The sequence below is a fragment of the Canis aureus genome, chromosome 19, assembly GCF_053574225.1.
Source record: "Canis aureus isolate CA01 chromosome 19, VMU_Caureus_v.1.0, whole genome shotgun sequence".
Lineage (NCBI taxonomy): Eukaryota > Metazoa > Chordata > Mammalia > Carnivora > Canidae > Canis > Canis aureus.
This window is the reverse complement of record NC_135629.1, coordinates 51136563-51160676: the sequence shown is the minus strand read 5'-3', so window position 1 is coordinate 51160676 and position 24114 is coordinate 51136563. Positions and strand designations below refer to the sequence as shown.

Genomic DNA, 24114 nt, shown 5'->3' with positions numbered 1-24114 from the left:
ATGACCCCCCCCACACACACACATCCGGTTTACTTTCCAGTGTTGGGGAGGGTGTGGGGGCCCCAGAGGCTGTTCAGGATGTGTAGATTTAGGGTCAGGGGAGTGTGAGGCCAAATTTAATATATAACAAGGTCAGGGGTCCAGATATGAGTATACAGACAGGCTCTTGAACACTGGCCAGCAGGGATCCTTTCTGGGGGGGCCCTGGCGCTCTAGTCCACTGCCCAAAAGGGGAAACTGAGGCACAGGAAGGGAGGGTCGAGGTTCAGGGTCACGCTCTCACCCTGCCCTCCTCTTCTCCTCAGCGCCCCCACCGCCTAGTTCTCCCTCAACCTGCATCCTTCATTCCCTCCCAAATTTGTCTTAACACTTTGTCGGGTCCCCAAGAGCAACAGAGGCCCCGCCCCGGACCATGCTAATGAGACGCCGCGAGTCCCCGCCCCACGGATTATGCAAATGAGGCGCTCGGAGGCCCCGCCCCTCGCCCCTTCGCTGAGTCTGCGCGGCGCGGCCGGCCGACGGCGTCTCCCACCGCTCCGTCCGCCCGCGGGGCCTGCCGTCCGTTGGTTCGTCCTGCCGCCCGGGTGACGTCTAAGCGGAGCGGGGCCTCAAACCGTGACAGCCTCGACCCGGTGAGGGAGAGGGGCTTGGGGCGCTCCCGGCACCCCCCCTCGCGGGCTACCGACCCTCGGTCTGTGTGTCCGGCCAGGGTTCAGCTCCTGCGGGTCGGGTCCCCTGTGGGTCCGGCGCGGGGAGGGGGAGGGGAGGCCGTGAGCTGGGGCTTGAGAACCCGGCTCGGGGAGGGGAGCGTGGAGAGGGGACCCCGGGCCCGAGAAGCCAAGCGGCGGTGGTGAGGGTGGTTGTGATTGTGTGGTTGTCGTTTTGTGTCAGTGTGTGGTTGTATAACTGTAATTGTGCGGCTTTGGGGATGCCTGTGTGGTCTGTGTGGTGTATGTGTGACTCTCCTGTGGCTGTCATTGTGTGGCTGTCATCATGGGTGTCACTCTGAGGGTGTGTGGCTGTGTTGTTGTGACTGCTCTCCCTGTGAGTGTGTCTGTACGGTTGTGTGCATATGACTGCCATTGTGTGTTCCTTGTGATGGTGTGTGGGGGCCCATTTATGTTTCTGTGTGTGGCTGTGCTCATGCGCCTTTCTTGTGTGGCTTGGCGTGCAAATCCGTGTCATGGTCCACGTATGTGCCCTTGTGTGGCCATGTGGCTGAGCTGTGGATGACATCGTCTCTCCTATGAGTGTCTGTGTGGATGAGAGACTGTTAATGTGTATGGCTGTCATTGAGTGCCTGGTAATTGGGGGTGTGACTCTGTGACCGGTTTGTGACCCCCATTGCGTGTGGTGACTCTTTTTGATGTAACTCTTAAGTGTGTCGGGAGCCCTGAGGCTATGTCCCTGATGATAGTGAGGTGGGTGCTTGTGTGGGGCTGTATGCGGGGCTGTGAAGTGTGTGAAGGACCTCCTCTTGTGTCCCTGTGACTGTGTGTGTGTGTAGGGGGAGGTTGTTTGATCTGTGTGGGTGTCAGTGACAGGCCGTGTGCACACTGTGCCATGTGTGTGAGTGTACAGTTGTGTGTAGTGGGTGTTGGGCACCTGTCTGAATGAGCAGGCCTGTCTTGTTCACCACAAGCAGAGTGCCTAGAACCCAGCAGGCACTGGATCCTTGTTGGTGGGATGGACACATGCTATACTGTGTGTGTGTGTGTGTGTGTGTGTGTGTGTGGTGTTTGAGATGGAAGTTGTGGCTGAGTTGTGTATTCTAGGGATGCCAGCATGTGTTATTGTGTCTCTGGAAGGGTGAGGGGCCGTGGCCAGGTGGGCATCTGAGATCTCTGGTGACCCTCACCCCACATGTCACACTGCAGAGCAAGCTGCGTGGATGGGGCACTGGACCCAGAGTGCCTACCCTCACCTTCCTGGGCCTCAGTTTCCACATCTGTGCAATGGGGGTGACCATCCCTGCCCTGCTGGCCGCCAGGAGCGGCTGTGAGTCTGTGGGTGTGGCGGAGGCCTGTGGGAAGCCATAGGGCCCTTTCACAGGTGAGGTCAGCCTGGGAGAATGGGTCGAGCAGGTGTGTCTATGTTGGCCCATCAGTGCCGGGGACTGAGGTTAGATTGGGGGGTGTGGGGGCTTGTTGGGAGAAGATAGCCCCCTTATGATACAGAGAGGCAGACAAGCTGGGAAGAGGGGGAGAGGGAGAAGCAGCTGGGATAGAGGGAGGGCCTGGCCATCAGCCAGAACCAGTCAGGTGCAGCCCAGGGGGACAGGAGAGAGAGGCCCCTGTGGGCCATGGGGGAAGAGACTCAGAGGAGGACCCTGGGGGGGGGATGGGGTACACAGAACATGGGATGCCTTGTAAAGCACACGGGGAAAGAGGATGAGGTCCCCTAAAAACCCATGGGGTTTGTGAAAACTTCTAAGTGGGTCCTTCTCTATGGGCCCTTCTTAATGGGAGGGGTCCCATTAAGCTGGAGAAGTGTCTTCTAAAGGCTGAGGGGAGGTGACTTGTATGGTAAGGAGGAGTGGCCCTCCTGAAAGGCCTGGGGTCTGAATCTCCTATGTGGGCTCTCGGGGGAGAAGACCACTATAGAATCTCTGGGATCCCCGGTGGAGGATGAGCTGAGCTGGTGGTGTCAGGGGAGGCCGCCTACGGGCAGGGGCCTGGATATTCAGTCATGGCCAGAAGGCTCAGTGGGTGGAGCCCAGGCTCCTTTGTAGTAGTTCTGGGGCCCTGATGTGGCCAGAGGACTCTACTCAGGCAGGTGACCAGAGCCTCCCCCTAGACCCCGCCCTGGCCGTCCCATTCCCTCCCCACCTCCACAGGCCCGGCCTTCACCATGGCAGGAGGGAGACCTCAGCCGAAGAGGAGTTTCTCCATCATTCCCTGCTTTGTCTTCGTGGAGGTGAGGAACCCAGTAACTCTCACCCCCCCTTCCCGCGCACCCCCAGGCTCCCTCCCAGACCCTCACGGGAAGGAGGCATGTTTAGAAGTGACACTCCCAGAGTTTCAATCCCTCTCTGCGCATCCTGACCGCAGAACTCTGGGCACCTCACGTACCCTCTTGAGTTTCGGTTTCCTTGGCTGTCAAATAGGCGCAATTAGGGTCCCTTTCTTCCAGGCCACTTATGAAAATAAAATGTATTAATTCATGGAAGACGTTTAATATGATGTGCTGCCCCCATTAACGGTTGTACTTCTGGGAGCTGCTAGCACTTCTACTAGTAGTATTATCTTTCCCCCTGTTGGTCTGGGCCCCAAAACCTGCTGATCCCTCTTTCTGATCTGAGCCCTGGCCCAGTCCTCCCTTGCTCTCTCCCATCCCATCTCTCCTTTCCATTCTACTAGCCCCTTCTCTTTCTCTTCTCCTCTCCCCTCCTCCTCTCCTGTCTTCTCTTTCTGTTTCTCTCTTTGTGCCTCCCAGGTCCAGACCATTCCCCACTTCTCTCTCTCTCTCTCTCTCTCTCTCAGCCTATGTATCTCCAGTCTTGATCTCTCTGTCTCTCCTCCCCATCTCTGTCTTTCTCCATCTCTGTTTCTCTCACCATGGCCCCGGATTGGACCTGAACTTGTCTCTCCTCTCTCTGTCTCCCTGCCATGACTGGGTGGCAGTCAGTGCTTCTGGGCATCGTGGTCCTGCTTGCCTACCGCCTGGAGTTCACGGACACCTTCCCCGTACACACCCAGGGGTTCTTCTGCTATGACAGTACCTATGCCAAGCCTTACCCAGGGCCTGAGGCTGCCAGCCGAGTGCCTCCTGCACTCATCTATGCCCTGGTCACTGCTGGACCCACCCTCACGGTGAGACTGGGGGTAGCCTTGGTCAGACCCAGGTGACAGGAGGGCCAGGTGGAAGTGGGAGGAGGGTTGGATTTGAAGGCCAGGAAGACCCTGCCTTGATCTTGCCCACAGATCCTGCTGGGGGAGCTGGCGCGTGCCTTTTCCCCCGCGCCACCCTCAGCCATCCCCATCATCGGGGAGAGCACCATCGTGTCTGGGGCCTGCTGCCGCTTCAGCCCCCCACTGCGGAGGCTGGTCCGCTTTCTGGGTGAGTGATGCGGCCAGGGGGCTCAGCAGAGGAGATATGGGTCAGATTCAGCCATAATAAGAATTTTATGGGGAAGAGGGCCTAGAACTGCCATGATGGTGACTTCTTGAGGCAAAGAGGGATGTGGCGAAGGCCAGGCAGAATGGAGGTTCTAGGGACAATGGTCCGCCCTAAGCCAACACTGGTGGCAACTGTGAGGGCCCCAGATTGCTACAAGGAGAGTCTTAAGGCAGAAAAGGGGAACGCAGGCCCAGGCCAAACACCAGCCCACCCTCCACCTCACCCCGAGCAGGAAGGGGAGACCCCGCTGTGCGGTCACAGCCACAGTTGGTGGCCATGGTACAGGAGAAGGGCAGAGCTCATACAAAATGGTAGTTCCTGTGACCAAGGGCTGATTGTGGGTCCAGGGAAAAAGTGATCAACTCAGTAATAGTGAGTCCAGGGCAGGTGTAAAGAGGCCCAGAAATGCCATCAGGATGGTCCTAGGAAGTTCCAGACATGGGCCCAATCCTGATGTAATGCTGTTGAGGGATCCTATCCCAGCTATATTAGGGTTCCAAGGGAGCATCCCCTCTTGACATAGTAGTAATCCAAGGGGGACAGAAGCAAGAGGCTCAAAGTACCCTCATGGTGGTCCCAAGAGGAGAGGACCTTGGCCCAGTGATAATGGTATATGGCTTTAGGGGGGTTCCCAGCTGTGTTAATGATGGTCACAGGAACAGGGTGCCCACATAGGGGCTCACAGGAGAAGGGCTCTGGACTATCAGGGGCCCAGCATGAACTCCTTCTCTCACTCCACCCCCAGGGGTCTACTCTTTCGGCCTCTTCACCACGACTATCTTCGCCAATGCGGGGCAGGTGGTGACTGGCAACCCTACGCCGCACTTCCTGTCCGTGTGCCGCCCCAACTACACGGCTCTGGGCTGCCCACCGCCCTCACCGGACAGGCCAGGGCCCGACCGCTTCGTCACTGACCAGGGTGCCTGTGCCGGCAGCCCCAGCCTGGTGGCCGCTGCGCGCCGTGCCTTCCCCTGCAAGGATGCTGCCCTTTGCGCCTATGCAGTCACCTACACAGCGGTGAGCCCCAGAATAGGGGCACAAAAGTGGGGGGTGGCCAGTGGGCAGGAGGCCACTCTAGGATGGAACCTCTGATTCCTTCCCAAGGTAAAGTCATTCCCTGGTGCTGTGACACTGTCCCTAGGGTGGCCCCACTCCTCTGCTGGCCTCCCAGAGTCTGAGTTTGTTGCTGTGTTCTTAACTATCTCTTTTGGGTCTGGCTGTGCCTCCTGGCCTAGGAATGCCACACCCAAAGGAGGCTGTTGGCTCTGCCCTGTGGGACCAAAACTGGACTGGAGCACTGGACTCCATTCCCTGGAGCCTAGCCATGTCCCCACGATGCTGCAGGTCTTAGCCATTGGCTGGGAGGTTGGATGGGTGGGCTTCCAGCTTCGACCCCTGGAGCCTGGGATGGAGGAGCCCCTGCTTTGTCCTTGCCCTTTCCTGATCTGGCCATGCCCCTGACTTGACCCACTTGGGATATCCCCTGTCCTCAGCTTTTCCCTGGTTTGCACCTCCTGTGGCTTTGACTTCTTTTTCTGGCGCCCAGGACTAGCTTCTGTTCTTGTCAGTGGTCTCCTAGGGTTTGGGGATTCCACCTCCTGGAGTTCCTGGACCAGCCCCTTGGGCTTTGACTCCACCCTCTTGGTTTCTGAAGCTGTGTCTAACCTAGCAGACATCTTTCCCGATCTGTAAATGGTCCTGGGGATACCTGGGCCCCCAACTCTGTCCACTGCTTTTTGGTGCCCTGGCCATGCCCCCATCCCTGAAAGGCCCACTGGAGTGCATGACTCCATCCCCAACCTCCTGTCCCCTGGAGCCCCTCGCCACAGCCTCCAGGCCCAATGCCACTCCTAGGGATTCTGACCACAGCCTCTAGCCTGGAAGGCAGTGTCCACTTGGGTTCTGCAACTGGGCTGCTGTGTGTCCCCTGACTGGTCTGGCTCCCGCAGATGTACGTGACTCTGGTATTCCGCGTGAAGGGCTCCCGCCTGGTCAAACCCTCACTCTGCCTGGCCCTGCTGTGTCCCGCCTTCCTGGTGGGCGTGGTCCGCGTGGCTGAGTACCGCAACCACTGGTCCGACGTGCTGGCGGGCTTCCTGACGGGCGCTGCCATCGCAACCTTTCTGGTGAGCCACCTCGCCATCCATTCCAGTGTGGGAGACCCTCTATCAGCTCTCTGACCCTGGAAGCAGGACCACATGATAGTGAAGGGTGTGGACCCTGTGGTGACCTTGGACAAGTCCCTTAATCTTACTACTCTGCCTAGATGTTCTCATCTGAGAAGTGGGGTGACAGGGCCAGGACCAGGGTAAGATGAGTGAGGTCCTTGCTTTTGAGGGCAGAATCTAAAGGGCTGCCCAAACACTCCGTAATCAAGATAAATAATGTTTGAATGAGGTATATTTAAAAACCAAAATTCATGCAAAAACATAATGTCCAAAATATCAAAAACTTAAATGACAGGATCAGATCCTGCTTTGCACCATTTGGCTTTACTTGCCTCCCCCTAGTCAGGGCCCTGTGGAATAAATAACAGTAGTACCTACCTTTTAGTAAAATGGCACATAAATGTCTTGAGAAAATGTTGACTAAAAACCTGAGCCTCAGTTTCCTTATCTGAAAAATGGGGATGGTATGTACACAACTCCTATGTTATTGGCTTTGGGCCTCACATGTCTCTCTCGCTCTGTTCCAGGTCACCTGTGTCGTACACAACTTCCAGAGCCGGCGGCCCTCTGGCCGAAGGCTCTCCCCCTGGGAGGACCTGGGCCAAGCCCCCACCATGGACAGCCCCCTCGAAAAGTTAAGTGTGGCCCAGGTAAGGGGGGCCGGGGTCTCCTCCCGGCTGGAGAGGGTGGCGGGTGGAGGGGGGCCAAGGAGACAGGAAGTCAGGCAAAATGTTGGGGGGAGGGGTTCTTCAGGCCATGGGGAGATAGAGGGATTGCTTATCTCCGTGGACCTAGGTCCTGGGGGACAATCACCCCAAAGAGAAGGGTATGTTGTGGTTAATCCGGGAAAATTCAAGTTGCCTTTTCTACCGGGCTCTCCGCCTGATGAGCCCCCCATGGCTGTGGCCAGTGGGGCCCAGGGGGCCGCTAGCCCCTTCCCTCTGCCTCTTTGTCTCAGGAACCCGAGGCCTGCAGGCCGCATTCGACACCGGCACGGCTCACCCCATCCAGTGAGTGTCGAGGGAGTGGGGGGATAACCGGGGGGACTTCCAGGTTGCAGTCATTGCCACAGAGGTCTCGCCTATGCTCTCGTGGCCCTCTCCCAAGCTTTCTGATCCCCTGACCTCTGACCCTGACCCCCAGAGTCGCAGAACTGTGCCCGCCGTGGCCACCTGATCCCCAGCTGCGTGTCCTCCAGGGCTCCAGCCATGTGTTCGTCGCCCCGTGTGCCCCGCCCTCGATTGAGGTCTGAGCCGACGCCCCTGCCCCTGCCCTTGCCCCTGCCCGCACCAGCCCCCAGCCAGGGCCCCTCACCCTCCTCCCCTGGACCTGGGGGGCCGGGTGGGGGTGGCGGACGTGGTCGGAAGTTACTGCTGCCCACGCCCCTGCTTCGGGACCTGTACACCCTTAGCGGACTCTATCCCTCCCCCTTCCACCGGGACAACTTCAGTCCTTACCTGTTTGCCAGCCGTGACCACCTGTTGTGAGGCCCCACCACCCTCCCAGAATCAGCCAGGCCCCCATTCCTTCCCTGCCACACGTGTGTGTGCGTGTGCCATGTGAGTGCCAAAGCCCTCTGTGCACAAACCAGCCAAGCCTGGACATTAGAGGCTGGCTGGAAGGACATATGGGGGGGGCGCCCCCTGCCTCTCTTGCCCTCTGAGACATCCAAGTGGGCATAACTGGGAGGTGGGCCCTTGCCCCAGGACTGCTCTTTTAAGGGCCAAAACCTGACCCCATTGGCCATTGCTCAGCCAATGGGAGCCCCCAGTTCTAAAATTTCTACTTAAAAGGCGTTTACACCAACCAATGGGAGCCTCCCTTCACATCTTAGACTCCTCAGGCTAGAGGGTAACTCCAGTTAGTGTTCAGCGTCTGAACAACCAATAGGAGTCCTTGGTTTTCAGAATTTCTAGGATGGGTGGGTATGATTCCAGTCAATGGGGGACCGCCAATGCCCAAGCACGAGCAAAGGAGAGGAGGAAGATGGGGTCATCCTTTGTCATCGAATCATCTCTCCAAGTCAGAGAGTCCAGCTGGAGCATGGGGGCAGGTTCCCCCATGGCAGGGTCCTTGGGGCACCCCTTCCTCTCTCAGCTCCTCCCCCATGTGCAACCTCTCGCTCAGTCCCTCCCAACTCCCAACTTATACAGGGCTTGCCCCAGTTCAGAGGTTTTGGGGTTCAGGGTGCTGTGTCTCCCCTTGTCTGTGCCCAGGTTGCCCCAAACCCTTCTGTTATTAGGGCTATGGGAAGGGACTTTTTTTTTTTGCCTTGGAATCTCCCCTTGTTCTTTACACTGCCCCCACCCTGGGCCCCAGCCTCGTGCAGATGTGCCACCTTGCGGGGGGGCATGGGTGGAGCAGAGAGGACTCCCCTGCTCCAGGCAGCCAAAGGCAGTGGGCAGAGGAGACACTGCCCCCCTTTCCTGCCCCATCCTTAACTTTAATAAAGACCTGTTTGTAACAGAAGTTTGGCCACCTGCCTTCCTCCTCCCCGAGGTGTTGAGGTGTGGAAGAATTTAATTATGGGTACGTAGATAAGGTGAGATGGGGAGTGTGTTTATTGTCACTGTATATGAGGTGATCATGGAAAAGCAGTGTGGGGTCATTGAGCCAGCAACTTGGGTTTAAATCCTGGCTCAGCATTTCCTGGTTGCATGACTTCAGGAAAGTTAGTTAACCTCTCTGTTCTATTGTTTCTTCATCAGTCAAATGCAGACAGCCCCACAAGCTACATGTAAGACACACAAACACATGGTGAGAGACCTCACCTGACAGTCTCCTCCAGGCAGCTGGCCTGTTTCTGACTGTGGACAGGGTGCAGAGGACACGGAATAGGGTGAGGGCACTAGAAACCCCCCATGCCAACCCCACATGGGCCGCATGGATGAGAGCAAGGGTTCTGACTGTGACATTGTGCTGAGACCCAACCCTTGAGGACCCAGTGGAAACCAGGATGGTAGGAAGGGCACAGAGGCATAGACCTCCCCACAACCAACTGGTGGCTCTGAGGGGTATCAGACTGACAATTTGGGGCATGGAGTCATTCAGGAACCAGGAAAGAGTTATGTACTTCTCTTCCCCCCTCATTCTATTCATTCATTCGTTCATTCCATTCATTCATTCAACAAACACTGTGGATCATCTACTGTGTGTCAGGTGCTGTGTAGTAGGCACAAGAGGCTGTAGCAGGGAACAGAACAGACACAAATTTCTGCATCAGGGAGCTAACATTCTAATATGTGAGAGACAGACAAGATAAATAAGCTAGAGTCACAATTCCAAATTCCAAAAAGGCCTGAAAACCAAAATTTTTTCATAACCCATTTGTGGCAAAACCTGACCTTTACTGACAAGGTTATTATAGCTGTTATCTACTGAATTTGATGTGAACATTCTTATGTGTCATTGCAGATAAAGAAAAGTGTTTGATTTTGAGATGTTATCCCAGGCCCCACTAGGGATGTTATGTAATGCATAGTATTATACCATAGTACCTTTCAAAAAACCTGAAAAGTTCTGAATTCCAAACTCTAGGATCAAGGGTTTAGGTTAGCGTTTGGGACCTCTAATATATTAGATATGGATAAGTGAGAGAAGAAAATTAAAGCTAGAAAAGACAATGGGACAACTTTGGGATGGGGACAGCTTGCAATTTAAAGAGGGGACTCCTAGGTGGCTCAGCGGTTGCGCGGTTGTGATCTGGGGCTCAGATCACTCAATCTGGAATCGAGTCCTGCATCAGGCTCCCTGCAAGGAGCCTGCTTCTCCTCCTCCCTGTGTCTCTGCCTCTCTCTCTCAGTCTGTGTCTCTCATGAATAAATAAATAAATAAATAAATAAATAAATAAATAAATAAATAAATAAATAAATCTTTTTTAAAAAAATAAAGAGGCATTAAAGAGGGAGAAGAGAGCCATGTAAATATGTCAGGGGGGAAGGGACATTAGAGGCAGAGGGAACAGCAAGCATGAAATCCCTGAGGTGGCAACCAGCCCACTGTGCTCAGGGAACAGTGAGGAGGCCTGTGCAGCTCAGCTCGAGCCGGGAAGGAGGCTGATAGAGGGTGAGGAGGTGGGGTGGGTGGTGGGTCTGATTGTGGGCCATGGGAAATGAGATGGAAGCATGAGAGGGCTTAAGGTAGAGGAGGGATAGGACACGGAGCCCCATTCTTCACCAAACAGAGCTCCTGTTTCGAGGGATCGCACCCCTGAGAGCCATGTTTCCTTCTGTCGCACGCTTACCTCTCTGCGGGCCAGGAAAGAAGCAAAACTTCAGCACAGCGGACAGCGCTCCAGCCAAACCAGTCGGCGCTGTCCGCGGTCCTGAAATTAAGTGCTGGCCACGAAAGGGTAAATAAAGTAGGGGTTGCCAGACACAAGAAACGTTAGGGCCTGTAGAGAGGGTGGTGATGGCCCGCCTCACCTAGTCCACACCCTCATCCCAGGAACCCCGGGATAATTTTAGGCAGAAAACCTAGACTAAGGTATATGTGCTTATTCAAAAGACCTCTTGATGTGCCCCTGTAGGCCTCACAGAATCTAACTGAACTCAACAAAAAACTGAGTTCTGGCTTATAATGTAAGTCAGACCACAACCCTTCTCTTCTCAAACCCTCTTGTGGCTTACCCACCATGCATCCTGGTAAAAGCCAAAGTTCTCCCGGTGCCTCAGGGCCTTTGCACATAAAGGTGCCACCACTTGCAATTCTCTTCCCTCACACATCTACATGGTTTGCTCCCTCAGCTCCTTCAAGCCTTTTCTCAAGTGTCACCTTCTCAGGCCTGCCCCTACCACCCTATTTCAGATTGCAAAAACCAAACAACTGGTCCTTCCAACTTTTTCTCCCCTGTGCAATTTTTTTTTTTTTTTTGCATACACTTGTCATTCACTCACAGGCTATTTAAACTCATTATGTTTAGTGGTCATTATCTTCTCCCTCACTAGGATGTCCACTCCACGAGGACAGAGACTTAATTGTCTTTTCACTTCTGAAGCCCTAGTGCCTAGAACAGGGCCTGGCACACAGGAAAGAAATGAAATGAATTAAATAAAATTTTATGAAATGAATTACTTAATCACTTGATGCTGAAAAACAAGGGAGAAACAGAGACTACCTCTGAGCTGTCCACTCCCCTGTCCCTTCACACTTTGATCCTCCCTCCTCCTGGGACCTTCTCTACGGTAAGGGTCCTTCTATCAGGACATGAAGACAGGCTTCTGAGAAGTGAGAGGAGTACTATGTGTACAAGAAATATGCCAAACATCTGCATCTCTGCCCATGTACTCAGTCTACATTTATGCGCACTTGCTGTGTGCTAAATGCTGTTCCAGGGGCTAGGGGCCCAGCAATGAACAAAAGAAAGAACCTCCCTGGTGGAGCTGACATTCTAGTGAGGAGAGAGGCAATAAGAACATAACGTTGGAAATGACAAGTAATTTGGAAAGAAATATAGATAAGCAGTTAAAATGTGTAGGGCATGCAATTTTACACGAGTGATTAGGGAAAGCCTCTCTGAGTAGGTGATATTTGACCAAGACCTGAATGGAGTTGGAAAATGAGCCACAGGGAAATTTAGGAGCTGAGTGCTCCCAGTAAAGGAATATCGAGTCTAGTGGGGCTGTGTTGGGCATGCTCCCATGTATGTAACTGCACGACTATGTGATACCAGTGTCACTACTGGGTGCTTGTGCATTTGGAGTGTTGCAAGTTGAGGTGAAACATGGGTTGTGCATCTCTTGGTGGGGGGATTGAGGTGGTGTGTTTCACAAGAAATGTAACAGTGTGCTTTGTGTATGTGTGTATCGAAAGAGTTGCAGGCACATTAGCTGAAAGGAAGTGTGTGTGTGTGTGTGTGTGTGTGTGTGTAATAGCAATTGTTTGGTTGTATCAGAGTGTGTCCTAATCTGTGTGCAAGGGAAAGGATGTGGGGATGTAAATGTGGGAGGAAGTGGATATGGGATGCTTTGTGTCAAGGTAGGATAGGGCTGTCAGCATGTGGGTGATGGGGGTTCTGAAAGTAGAATATATGCAGAGATGCCATGGTGTGTGTGTGTGTGCGCGCGCGTGCACACAAGCACGCGTGCATGTGTGTAGAGGGCTGTGGAGGTGCCTGGCTGTGTGGGTGGGTGTATTGGGGGATGTTGTAGATCTGTTTTCTGGCCCCAGAGGGAGAGAGAAAGCCCAGGAAATATCAGTTCCGCCGCCCCTGGGTCTCCTGGCAACAGCACCACTTTGAAGTTACCAGGAGACAGAGTTGCCAAAGCAACCGGGCTGAGTGGCAGCTCTAGGGCGAAGTCTGGGTGAGGAGACCTAGCCAGCCATCACTTAACCACTCATCTTGTTCCTCCTCCTTTCCCAGTTTCTCATCAGTCCTACTTCCTTTCTTCATTCATTCGTTTAACAAGCATATATTGAAAATTTACAACGATCTAGTCGCTGTTCTGGGCGATGGAAACACTTAAGTGAACAAGACAAGATCTCTGCCTTGGCTGTCCCTCAATCTCCCACCCTGTGTGACTGTCTACCTGCACTTTCTTTGGTTGATGGTCATGCCCGACCCCCTTGCCCCAGGTAAAACCCAAGCAGCTCCCAGGCCAAAGAGAAAGCCAGCTGAGACTCCTCTTCTCACAGACCCTCAGAGGTGGCTGCTGCTGTTTTGCACGAGGATGTTCCTGAGCCTGCAGCCTCCAACACAAGCTTGTGCCAATACTAAGGTGCAGAAAAGGAAGCACACAAGCTCCTCCATTATTCACCTTCCCAATTGTCATTAGGTGACATCAGCAGAAACACACACAGACCCATTCATCACAATATTCCTCTGAGATGTCAGGAGCTCCATTTCACAGATGAGCAGACTGAGCCTAGGAGACTTTAAGTAATGTGTTACTGATTAGGGCCTGTTTCCTTCAACTCCCAACACTTATATTTGTTTGATTAGCTGACTAGTTCACAATAATGATAGTCGTGCTGCCTCCCTCGGCCGACTTGCGCAAGGGAAGGGTCTTTTCTCCCTCAAATGCCAACATTCCTCCTCCCTCGGACTGTTCTTTGCCCCTTCACGAGGGGAGAAGCTAGTCCAGGCCAATCTAACTTTGATGGCAGATCCATGAGCCAATGGAGAAGCTAAGTGCATTGTAACCAATGAGACCCCGGGTTGGGCGGGACTAAGGGCGGGGGCGGGCCGTTGATTGGACAGAGGCACGTTGCGAATGGCGGAGACGCTGAGGCGGGTGCTAAACCAGGGCGGCTCGGCAGAGTCCGGGGAGGAGTACACAGCGGAGGCCGGGCCGCCTTTACTGCTGCTCGGCGGCCCAGGCTCCGGAAAGACCGCGCTGCTATTCGCGGCGGCCCTGGAAGCGGCAGGAGAGGGCCGAGGCCCCGTCCTCTTCCTGACCCGGAGGCCTCTCCAAAGCCTGCCTCGCGGGACCGGAGCGGCGCTCGACCCCCTGCGGCTACAGGTAACCGAGGGGTGGGACCGGAGGCGGCCTAGTTCGCACCTGAGCGGATCAAGGCTTGAGTGACAGTCAGACAGACCAATGGAAGGGACGACGGGAGAGCGAGGCGGGGCGGCCATTGTGGGGCGGAGTCAGGAAGGAGCCGGGACGGGAGGGCGGGGGCGGGACCAGAGCAGGCGTTGCTGAGACTGGGAAACCATCAAAAAAAAAAAAAAAAAAAAAAAAAAAAAAAAAAAAATTAAAGCGGGACGCCTGGGTGGCTCAGCCGTTGAGCGTCTGCCTGTGGCTCGGGGGGTGATCCCGGAGTCGCGGGATCGGGTCCCGCATCGGGCTCCCTGCATGGAGCTTGCTTCTCCCTCTGCCTGTGTCTCTGCCTCTCTCGCTCTCTCTCTCATAAATAAATGGATAAAATATTTTTTAGAAAATTAAAAAAGGTCGGGAAACCGTCCCAAAAAGGGAGACGGGATGAAGGGAAGAGTATTCCACCAATTCTGAGCTGCTTCACTCTGGAACCAGCTACCCGGGTGGGGTGTGAGCGCCGAGCACAGGAAATACAGGGAAGCGGGGCAGCTGGAGCTGGGAGCCTGGCTTCCTGAGCTGAACCTAGTGTTTTCTCTTTTAACTCACTTTAGAAGATACGCTTCCAGTACCCACCCTCAACCCATGAACTCCTTCAGCTTCTGTGCTCTGCCCATGAGGCCCTGGGCCCAGCCCCCTCCCTCCTGCTGCTGGATGGCCTGGAGGAGTACCTAGTGGAAGACTCTCAAGAAGCGGCCTACTTGGCTGCCCTGCTTCTAGACACAGCTGCCCACTTCAGCCACCGGACTGGGCCTGGCCAGGGCTGTGGGCTCATTGTGGCCCTCCAGATCCAGGAAGAGGAAGAGAGTGGGGATGGCCTGCAGCTGTCGCTGCTCCAGCGGTACTTCCCTGCCCAGTGCTGGCTGCAGGTGGATGCACCAGGCCCAGGACAGCGCGGCCTCCGAGCCTGCCTGGATTCAGGTGGGCTGAGCCCTAGAGCAGAGTGGTGGGTGGCTTTCCGACCAGATGGAGAGATGACAATCACCCCATGGCCTACCCAGTCTGGTAACCCCAACTCAGACAAAGGTTCAAGTTCTGGAGGCCAGCCTTGAGCTTTGATGTGTGACACCCTCTTTGTGCCTCAACTGCCCATGGCTGGAATACTTACTTCAGGGACTTGTACAGATTCAAAGACCTAAAGAACAGTGCTTTTTCTCTTGAAACAGAGCATTACCATGTACCTATCATGCCCAATCAACATATTGTTTTGCTGTTTTGAACTTTATAAAATGTTTCGTGATAAATGTAATCTTCTAAGACTTCTTCTCCCACTCAGCATTATTATTACGATTAGTTCAGGGGCACCTGGGTGGTTCAGTGGGTGAAGCATCTGACTTCAGGTCAGGTCATGATCTCTGGGTCCTGGGATCGAGCCCCAGGTCAGGCTTCTCACTTTTTCTTGCACACATGCCCTGGTTCGTGTGTATGAGGGGTTTTAGGGTATACACCTAGAAGTGGAATTGGGAGAGAAGTTCTGCATGTGTTCATCTTTCCTTGGTTATGTCAAACTTTTAAAAAGTGGTTAAACCAGAACTGCCAGTGAAGCCACCTGATGACATTGATCCCATCAGAGTACTTTCTTAGAACAGAGCCTGATTCAGAATAAAGCCTTACAAATTATTGTTATTGTTATTCGTAGTGGCAGAGACTAGCTAGAGGCTCATTCAACGACTTTCCTCTCCTGGGCTGTACTGCTAAACTGCATTTTTTCCCCTGCTGTCCATGGTTCTAGCTGGGGTCCTGTGACTATTTCTGGCCAGTGGCATTTGTAAAAAAGAAATAGATACTACTTCTTAGGCTAAGTCCCTAAAATGGCCCACCAAATCTTCTGCGATTTGTTTTGCTTATTGGTTGGCAAGATGCAGAGAATCCATTTAAGGTGGCCCCGGGGGATGGTGAAGTTATAGACCAAGAGAGTCTGGGCTGCTGACTCATCCCAGAGATGGCTGCCCACTTGTTTGCATTGAAATATGAGAGAGAAAGCATTTGATGTGTTAAGCAGTCACATTTAGGAGTTTTTTGTTATGGCACCTAGTATAACATATACTGACTAATTCATTTTATTATGATTGTTATTGAGGTGGTCAGGTCCAGAATTTCAGACTGAGCTTGAGACCTTTTACTGCTGCCCCTATGGCCTGGGTCCAGGGAAGGATGGGGCTTACAGGGTGTTTGTAGAAGTCATGATAGGAACAAAAAATACACACACATACACACACACACACAACTCTATACATTTCAAAATACTGCAAGGATGTACTGAGCAGGATGGGCTGGGCAAAAGCCAGGGTTAGCCATGTCCCTAGTCCTGAGGGAGGCCTCACCAACCCTGCTCCATAAGTCTTAGGCCTGGACTAGTACTTGAGGTCATGCTGAGTCTCCAAGCATCTGAAGACTGGAGTCCTAGGAACAGGCCACGTAGCCGGGGGGTGAAGGCTCAGGGGCTGGGATGAGGCTGTTCTCATAAGGGTTTAAGAAGGGGCTGTTCAGTGAGTCCCCCTGGGCTCCCTGGGAGCCCCCTGAGCTGTAGTCAGTTGAGATGCCAGAGTCAGACACCATGAGGTACAGGTACTTTATGTGGGGTGGGGTGGGGGGCAGCTCAGGGGGCAGTGCCCTTGGGCACAAGAGCTGGGAGCTGGGATCCAGGATGGTATACTCAAAGCTGGTGCCCAAGGCCCCCTCTGGCCCAGGCTTCAGGGACAAACCAGATGAGCAGGAGGATGCTTCTGAGCCTTTATCCATGGCTACTATGTCCAAACTGCCACCAGACTGTGAGACATCCTCACTGGATGGGTTCCGGGGCAGCAACCACTTGTCCAGCACCAGGTACGTGTCCTGGGAATGTTCACTGCCCACTGGCTCCAGCAGGGGCCCCTCATCATCTGCCCCTGGCTCCACTGCTTGTGGTGCCCCCCAGCAGCGTTCAGAGAGGACTTCCAGGGGTGCGGGTGGGTCCTCTGCAAGGGGAGTACAGGGGCTCCACCAAAGACAGCCCTCGTTCTGGTACAGCCACAGCTGGGGAAATAGCACCAGCCTGCTCAGAGACCTGGGGTTCAGCCACAGGAGCAGGGAAGCGCCAGGCCCTGAGGGGACAACCATGCCACCTACCTGGAAGTTACCCTTGTGGGTGGTGAAGAGGCCCTCAAACTCACTCTCAGGGCTTGGGATGCCAGGCCAGATCTTCTGCTTCAGAGTCCTGGTGAAGCCAAAAGGACCACAAACACGGGTATGCATCACTGAATACCCACCAGTACCCTCTTAGGAGGAGTCACAGAGGCATAGATAGTCCTAGCCCCTTGCGATGACGGTGGAAGCAGAGAGGTGCATAGAGGCAGAGGAACAGAGGCTCTGGCTTGCATCTGCAAGGCTTACAGGTAGGTGACTAGATCCCGGTTTTGAAGGATGCACAGGAGTTCAATATCACTAATGTTACTTCCCTTTTTACTCCTTTCCATAATATTCCCCCACTGTACTCAGAATAAAATCCAAACACCTCCCTACCACCCTGCAGACAGTCTGGCATGTTCTGACCCCTGTCACCTCCCTCACCTCATCATTTACCACTTCCTCCTAACACATTCTGCTCTAGCCAGAGAGCCCATCTTGGCAGCTACTTCAGTGTTTCGAGCTCATTCCCGCCTCAGGGCCTTTGCACTTGCTCTTTCTTTTCCATTTTCATGTGGCTGCCTTCTTCCAACATTCAGGTCTCCACTCTGATGTCAATGCCCAGAGGCCTTCTCTGATCATCCTGTCATGTCCCCCTACTCTAGTTGTTTCTGTGATATCACTTATCACAATGCATAATCAAGTATCTTTGATAATGGGGCATCTGGGTGGCTCAATCAGTTAAGTGTCTGCCTTCAGTTCAGGTCATGGTCCCAGGGTCCTGGGATTGAGCCCCATGCCAGGCTCCCTCTCCCGCTCCCCCTGCTGTGCTCTCTCTCTCTCTCTCTCTCTCTGTCAAATGAATAAGATCTTTAAAAAAATCTGTTGATTTCCTTGTAATTTGACTCAGCTATGAAATCCATACGGTCATGAAGACATGTTTGTTTTCCACTTTCTCCCCAGTGCCTAGCACACAGCTGGCATTCCCATGTGTTTTCCAACCAAGTAAATAAACAAGGCCTTGAAAGACCACTAGAAGACTGCTTGGCAGACAAGGCAGGAAGGGCATTCTGGCCAAAAGGAACAGCATGTGCCAAGCCTTGAAGGTGTGAAACCACATGGTATGTGCTGGGAATTATAAAAACCTCAGGATTGTTGGTCCTACCATGAAGAATCTAAGGAGTTTGATGACAAGGGCAGGAGGCACTCAAGGTGTTAAATCTTTCCATTAAGCCCATCCCGGGATTTTACAAAAGTTGATACAATTGGGAAAAGGAACCAGCAAAGGAATTCAAGGAGTAGCCACTGAAGTCGAAGGTAAACCAGGTGAATGTTCCCAGGGGATTTTAAATATGAGTCTGGGTCTGGTCTGACTTGCACCCCAGCCCTGCCACTGACTCCTCACTGTGTGTCCCTGGGCAAGTGCCTGCCTGTCTCTGAGCTTAGCTTTCCACAGCAAAGGGAGAAAGTTGGTGGGGAGGAGTCTGGGCTAGGTGCCCAAACAGGGCGCTCACCGGCGGTGGGAGAGCAGGGCGAGCACGGCCAGCAGCAGCAGGATGAGCACGAGGATGAGGGAGAGCGTCAGGATGAGGGGGTCCAAGTCTGGGGGGCAGGGAGTCGGTCAGGGCGGTGGGATTGCCCCGTGTTCCGCCCCAGCCCCTCCTACGCCTGCCTGGGGCCTCACCACTAGCTGTCAGCAGCGACGCAGGCTCGGACCAGGCGCTCCAGAAGCCTCCGAAGCTCGGCTCGGCCATTCGCGCGCGAACCATGAAGGTGTAACGCGTTCCGCCCCGGAGGTTGCTCAGCACGCACTCGGTGCGCCCGTCCAGGATCTCCACCTGGGGGCGGGGCCTGGGTGAGAGGCGCGGCCAGGGGCGGGGCGAGCGGAGAAAGCGCGGGGCCCGGGGGGCGTGGCCAGGGCGGGCCGTGGTGGCCAACTGGGGGGTTGGGGGGAGGAGGCGGGGCTGCCCGCCCCAGTGGAGCCCTCGGGGCTGGCGGTCAGGGCGGCCTCACCTTCTGTGAGCCCCCTGCGACGCTGCCTGAGATGTTCACTTCGTAGCGGATGAGGCTGGCCACGGGGGCCCCGGGAGGCGGGAGCCAACGCAGCACCACGTGGCCTCCCTCGTCCGCCCGCCGCGCCAGCAGCCCCGCCGGAGGGTCCAGGAGCACTGCAGAGGGGGGTCGATCAGGTGGGCGGTGACCGAGACTCCCTCACCGGACAAAGTCCCCATTCCCTGCGCACTCACCCACTTCGTTGATGTGGATGATGCGGCGATAGAGCAGAGCGCCCGACGATACCGCTGTGACGCGCAGCTCTAAGGGCACGAAGCTCGACGTGTCGGCCGTGGGCAGCGAGCACCAGAAGCGCACAGCGCCGCGAGTCGTGGGCGCCTGGTGCAGGCTGCACGTTTTCCAGGGCTCACCCCTGTGCGCCAAGGGGCCAGAGAGGCAAGGGAGCAAGTTGGGGGTGGGGACGCGAGGGTTCGTATTGCCCGGACCGTGGGCACATTTTGGACGCGAACACCAGGGGGCGTCCCAGCCCCGACGCACGCGACGCCTTAGGCCTATTCTAGGGGTGCTGTCCCCGCGCTACTATTTGGGATCGCTCTCCCACGGAGTCACGGGAGTGTTCCAGCCCCAGCCACTAGGGGGGGCGTGTCAGCCCTGACCCCGCAGCCTTCGCACCAGTCACCCCACCAGGGAAGGTGCCCTGCGGCCCCTGAAACGAGCAGACACCCCAAAGCGTGAGCTGGGGCGCTCTGTCCTGCGCACCCGCCCCCTCCTCGGAGGCCCACTCCACCTGCCCCGTTGCACTCACTCCAGCTGGTAGAAGAAGCTGTAGTTGTCTGGGCCGACCCCGGCGCTTGCCGCTTCCTCCCAGAAACACACCAAATCCTCCAACCGTTCGGTGAAGCACAGAAGCTCTTCGGGCGCGCGGGCGGCCAGCAGGGCCGCTGGCGGGGGGGACAAGGGGAGGGGGTCAGGGGAGCCCAGTCTTCGGGCCACAGCGTCCTTCCCCTCCCTCCCGCCGCCTGCGCGAACCGATAAGAAAAAAGCCCCGCCTCGCTCTACCCCGAGCGGGCCCTCTCGGAGGGTCCACGGCGGTGGCGCCCCCCGAGCTGCCAAGCGCGTCCCCGCCCACCCCACGACCCGCGGGACTGCGCGCAGCCTTCAAGGCCTCTGCTCCCCGCGGCCGGCCCCGCCCCGGGCCAGGCCAGGCGTGCCGCTGGATGTGTGCGGAGGTGGCGGCCCCCTATCGGCCCCGGCAGGCTGCCGGCTGCCCGATAACGCCAACCGTGACACCCGCCCCCGCCCCTGCCCTCAAGCCGGCGGGCCCGGGATCTGGCGCCCGCGTACAAACCGTGTTTACAGTCGCCAGCAGCCCGGCCCCTCTGCCAGGCCCCGGGCTTCGTCCTCCCTCAGTGAAGGGTCGGCTAGGTCCCCTCTCCTCGGGGACTCTAGATGGCAAGGCCTAGACCTAGCACCCCCCGCCCCCCGCCCCATTAGGATTTATCATGTCCCAGGCTCCCTGAAAAGAGAAAAACGGGCACCTTACGTCTCCCTCCAGACCCCGTCTGGAGTCTTAGATCCCAGCATGCTGCATACACCGGTCCCCGTCTAAGAGGTTCAGAAACCGGCTTGGCCCCCAGGACCTACGCTGGAGGCACAGAACCCGACCTGACCCCCAGGCCCCAGGCTGGAAGTCCAGGCCTGAGCATCGCCCTCCGGGACCTAGTGCGGGGGTCCCACACAGATCCACCCTTACCTTTACTTTCAAACTTGGGGTCCAGGGGTTTGGGTAGGGAAGCCCAGGCGGCCCCAGCCAGCAAGAGACAGAGAGAGCCGACTCCAGGCCACAGGTGCGTCCATAGGTGATTCATGATGCAGCCCCCCGCGGCGACGGGGGGCCCAGGGCCCCTGCCCCCCTTTCCCCCTGGCACAGTCCACAGCTGGGTCGGCAGCTGGCTCCTCCAGACTCAGCTGACCAGGCCCTTCCTGGCCAGGCGCCTCCAAGTGGCAGCTCCTTTGAGGGGGCGGGACCACACGCAGCCTGGGCTGAGATAAGCGGGAGGAGGCCGTCCTGCTGGTCCCGCGGGAGGTGGTAGGGGCCCTCAGGGGCCCCCCCGCGGCCCCTTGGGGGTCAGAACGGCACCGGGTTCTGCGGCAGACACACTTTCTTCCTGCGTCGCCCTGGACAGGTGACTTACCTGAGCTTCAGCCTTCTCATCCGTAACATCGGGCTGGGTGCTCAGCAAACATTCCAAAAATGTAAGACGCTGGTATTATCGTGCTAATCAACATCTCTTCCGAGTTTGGGTAGGAATAAATGATCATAACTGACTGGCGGGTGAGCGTTTGCACGATGCTAGGCAGTGTGGCCAGACGAAATGTACCATGTGATCCTGTACTGGTAAAATAATACACATTCTGGATGTCAAGATCTGTGATTTTTTTTAAAAAACAGGTTTTTTGTTTTGTTTTGTTTTTCCCCTTGGGATTTTATTTTACAAGGAAAGTGCTGTTCTTTTAATAATCTAGGAAGTAATTATAGTACATACCGGGAAAGCCATTCGCTTGGGTTGAGCTGCTCAAAGTAGGGTAAACAGCTCCAGAGGGGTACCTGCCTGGGGCAGGGGTGGATACTTGCACCTGCCCTCCGGAGACTAGCCGGTCAGAACACTTTGTTTCCTGGAGCCCCGCGATTGGCTCAGGGTGGGCATGTGACCCAAATGGATCCCATGAGCCTCCACCCTGGGACTTTACCCAGAGTTACTGGGAAGACGGTGGCCCTTTCTTTTGGGCTGTGAGGGCCTATCCGGAGACATGTCCCTCCTAAGGTGGGGAGACACTGCCCGACCGTGAAGCTAACCTCGGCTTTTGCACCGTCTGTTCCCTCTAGCTGGAACTCTTCTAAATATCCACAGGCCCACTCTTTCCCTTTTTTCAGGCCTCTGCCCCAGTGTCACCTCCTCAGTGAAGCCCTCTGTGGTGACCTCATTGAAAAGAGCAACCCTCGCATCCCACATTCCTATCGCCCTTAAATGGATGATGATGATGATGATGATGATTTTGCATTTCCTCTGTTTACTATCACCTAAAATATCTTTAATGTTCTGTCACTGATTCTCGCTAGTTCCTTTTGTTCACTTCTGTATCCCCAGCGCCTGGAACAGGGCCTGGCACACAGTCGGAGCTCAAGAAATACTTGCGGAGCAAAAGATCAGAGAAAAACTCAGCCATGAGATGTAAAGAGGCAGGTGATACTGTTAGTCCCTGGATACAGCTGTGCCTGAGCACCCTTGAACTTTCAAAAACCAATACTGATTCAAGGTAATCTCTTCCTCAGGAAGTTGTCACTTGTGTTGTGTGTGAAGGCGAGTGAAAGAGGCAGGAAGCGTAAGCTGTGCTTATGACAGACAAAGTGGCCCAGCGGTTAAGGGCATGCGTTCAGGCACGTAACCCATAGTTCAGGTCTGCACCCCAGCCTTGCCACCTACCATGCCACCCTGGGTAAATTACTAGTCCTCACTAGTCTCAGTTTTTCATGTGTAAAATGGGCGTAATGACAGTGCCTACTCCACAGAGCTAGTAGGAGGATTCTATGAGATAAAGTCAAGTTTTTAAAACAGTACCTGGCACATAGGAAGCACTCAGTAAAAATAAGTTATTTTCTTCTGACTGCTCCTGAGGTCTTTTTTTATTACTATTATTCATAGAGATGCAAAGAGAGAGAGAGAGAGTGGCAGAGACACAGGCAGAGGGAGAAGCAGGCTCCATGCAGAGAGCCTGACATGGGACTTGATCCCGGGTCTCCAGGATCACACCCTGGGCTGCAGGCAGCGCTAAACCGCTGTGCCACCGGGGCTGCCCTGCTCCTGAGGTCTTAATACTCATAGCAACAACAGCCTGTAAAATATCTTGTCATATTCTGTGTTTTGTCTTTTACTGGACTGTACATGACGCTCAGATTCTTCTCTCTCCCTTCCCAGCTCACACAGTGCCAGGGCATCCCCCATCATTGCTCAGGGGACAATGTTTAGAACTCTAAGGATTGTTTTTTTTTTCCCCCACATTTGCCAGAACTCTCCCTTCCCTAGTAGCAGTACCCAAATGTAATTTCCACTTATGTGCCCCGTCCCCAGACTCCAGTCCTGTGACTTGAAATTTCTCTGCCAGCTCAAAGCATGGGCGCGGGACCCAGACCTGGCCAATCTGCATATTACAGTTCTCTGAGCACAGTGATTGGGTCAGGGGTGGCCACGTGACATGAATTGGTCCAACGGGCATCTGCTCGGGGACTTTTGCTTGACTTGATGGGAAGAAGGGCCTCTCCTTGCCTGGGAAGGTAGAACTGGTAAGATATCAGCTTGGCACTGCCCCCAGAAGGTGTGAGCCTGCCTCGGAGTGGGGCTCCGTTAATTTAGATGTTATTTTGGCTATTGTAACAGAGACCCAAATAATAGTGACTAAAGTAAGATAGGCGTCTATTTCTCTCTTATGTTACAATCCAAGTAGCAGCAACACCCTATGGCTGCTGCCTGGTCTCAGAGGGCCTGGCTCCTTCAAGTTTGTTGCTCAGTTATTCGAAGGGCATGAACCCCTCCTATCCAAGATGATCCACTCCCCTGCTTTGTTCTAATGAGAAGGGGGAGGGGGCGCACCCCTTCTCTTTAAGGGCAGGTCTAGAATTTGCCTACATCCCATTGGCCAAGACTTAAGTCACTTGACCACACTTTGCTGCCAGGGAGACTGAAAATGTTTTTTCTACTTTGGGTGGCCAGCTAAAAAATCAGGGGTTGTCCTATTGTCACAGAGGGTGATTGGATTTGGTGAGGTATGGGGGGGGGCGTCAGTGGGAGGGAGACACAGTCTCATTCTCAGAGCAAATCAGAGTCCAGAGACAGCAACAAAATCCTGATGACATCTTTCGAATCCCTGGATCCAATGGTGACTAAAGCTGGGCCCACTGAACTTTTCATTTGTGTGAGTCATTAGTTTCCTGCTTGCACATCTGCTTGATCTGGGGTTTTGAACACTTGAAGCACAAAGAACCCTGATTAACAGTGAGATATAAAGCCCCTAGTTGATGTTCAGCACAGAGTAGAAGTTCCTCGTGAACACATTACTGTTATGATTGTGTTGTAGGTGGCCCTGTGGCTCCCTTTGTCTCTGCCTTCTCTGTTTCC

At 54.8% G+C, this 24114-nt stretch overlaps 3 protein-coding genes and 1 long non-coding RNA gene across 18 annotated transcripts; 2 read left to right on the top strand and 2 right to left on the bottom strand.

Moving 5' to 3' along the window:
- The first annotated feature begins 107 nt into the window (after nt 1-107).
- Nucleotides 108-8825, top strand: PLPPR2 (phospholipid phosphatase related 2). Of its 13 annotated transcripts, none has more exons than XR_013358135.1 (11): nt 108-632; nt 1878-1998; nt 2837-2916; nt 3624-3812; nt 3924-4059; nt 4865-5136; nt 6069-6245; nt 6815-6921; nt 7246-7297; nt 7431-7533; nt 8195-8335. XR_013358135.1 is itself a non-coding variant. In XM_077859869.1 (11 exons), the coding sequence occupies exons 2-11, from the start codon at nt 1956-1958 to the stop codon at nt 8808-8810; spliced, it is 1818 nt and encodes a 605-aa protein (XP_077715995.1). In that variant the 5' UTR covers nt 108-584; nt 1878-1955; the 3' UTR covers nt 8811-8825. The 13 variants fall into 13 exon arrangements, 12 of the variants coding, with proteins under 12 accessions (XP_077715995.1, XP_077715996.1, XP_077715994.1 ...); XM_077859869.1 differs by having other exon boundaries at nt 108-584; nt 6815-6937; nt 7219-7297; nt 8195-8825; XM_077859870.1 differs by having other exon boundaries at nt 6815-6937; nt 8195-8825.
- Nucleotides 5666-8735, bottom strand: LOC144290541 (uncharacterized). Its single transcript, XR_013358140.1, has 2 exons — nt 6666-8735; nt 5666-6301 (listed from the first exon to the last, which is right to left on the bottom strand). It is a non-coding gene; the product is annotated as an uncharacterized LOC144290541 (long non-coding RNA).
- A 4624-nt stretch (nt 8826-13449) lies between the features above and the next one.
- SWSAP1 (SWIM-type zinc finger 7 associated protein 1) lies at nt 13450-15081 on the top strand. The gene is made up of 2 exons (XM_077859867.1): nt 13450-13747; nt 14377-15081. The coding sequence occupies exons 1-2, from the start codon at nt 13499-13501 to the stop codon at nt 14872-14874; spliced, it is 747 nt and encodes a 248-aa protein (XP_077715993.1). The 5' UTR covers nt 13450-13498; the 3' UTR covers nt 14875-15081.
- Nucleotides 15082-15866: 785 nt separating this feature from the next.
- On the bottom strand, nt 15867-21622 carry EPOR (erythropoietin receptor). Of its 3 annotated transcripts, none has more exons than XM_077859864.1 (10): nt 21487-21622; nt 21136-21335; nt 20694-20983; nt 19746-19881; nt 19174-19352; nt 18941-19095; nt 18612-18765; nt 18442-18529; nt 16931-17018; nt 15867-16837 (listed from the first exon to the last, which is right to left on the bottom strand). In XM_077859864.1, the coding sequence occupies exons 3-10, from the start codon at nt 20806-20808 to the stop codon at nt 16226-16228; spliced, it is 1527 nt and encodes a 508-aa protein (XP_077715990.1). In that variant the 5' UTR covers nt 20809-20983; nt 21136-21335; nt 21487-21622; the 3' UTR covers nt 15867-16225. The 3 variants fall into 3 exon arrangements, with proteins under 3 accessions (XP_077715990.1, XP_077715991.1, XP_077715992.1); XM_077859865.1 differs by having other exon boundaries at nt 21136-21330; nt 21487-21619; XM_077859866.1 differs by having other exon boundaries at nt 16381-16779.
- Nucleotides 21623-24114: the final 2492 nt, after the last annotated feature.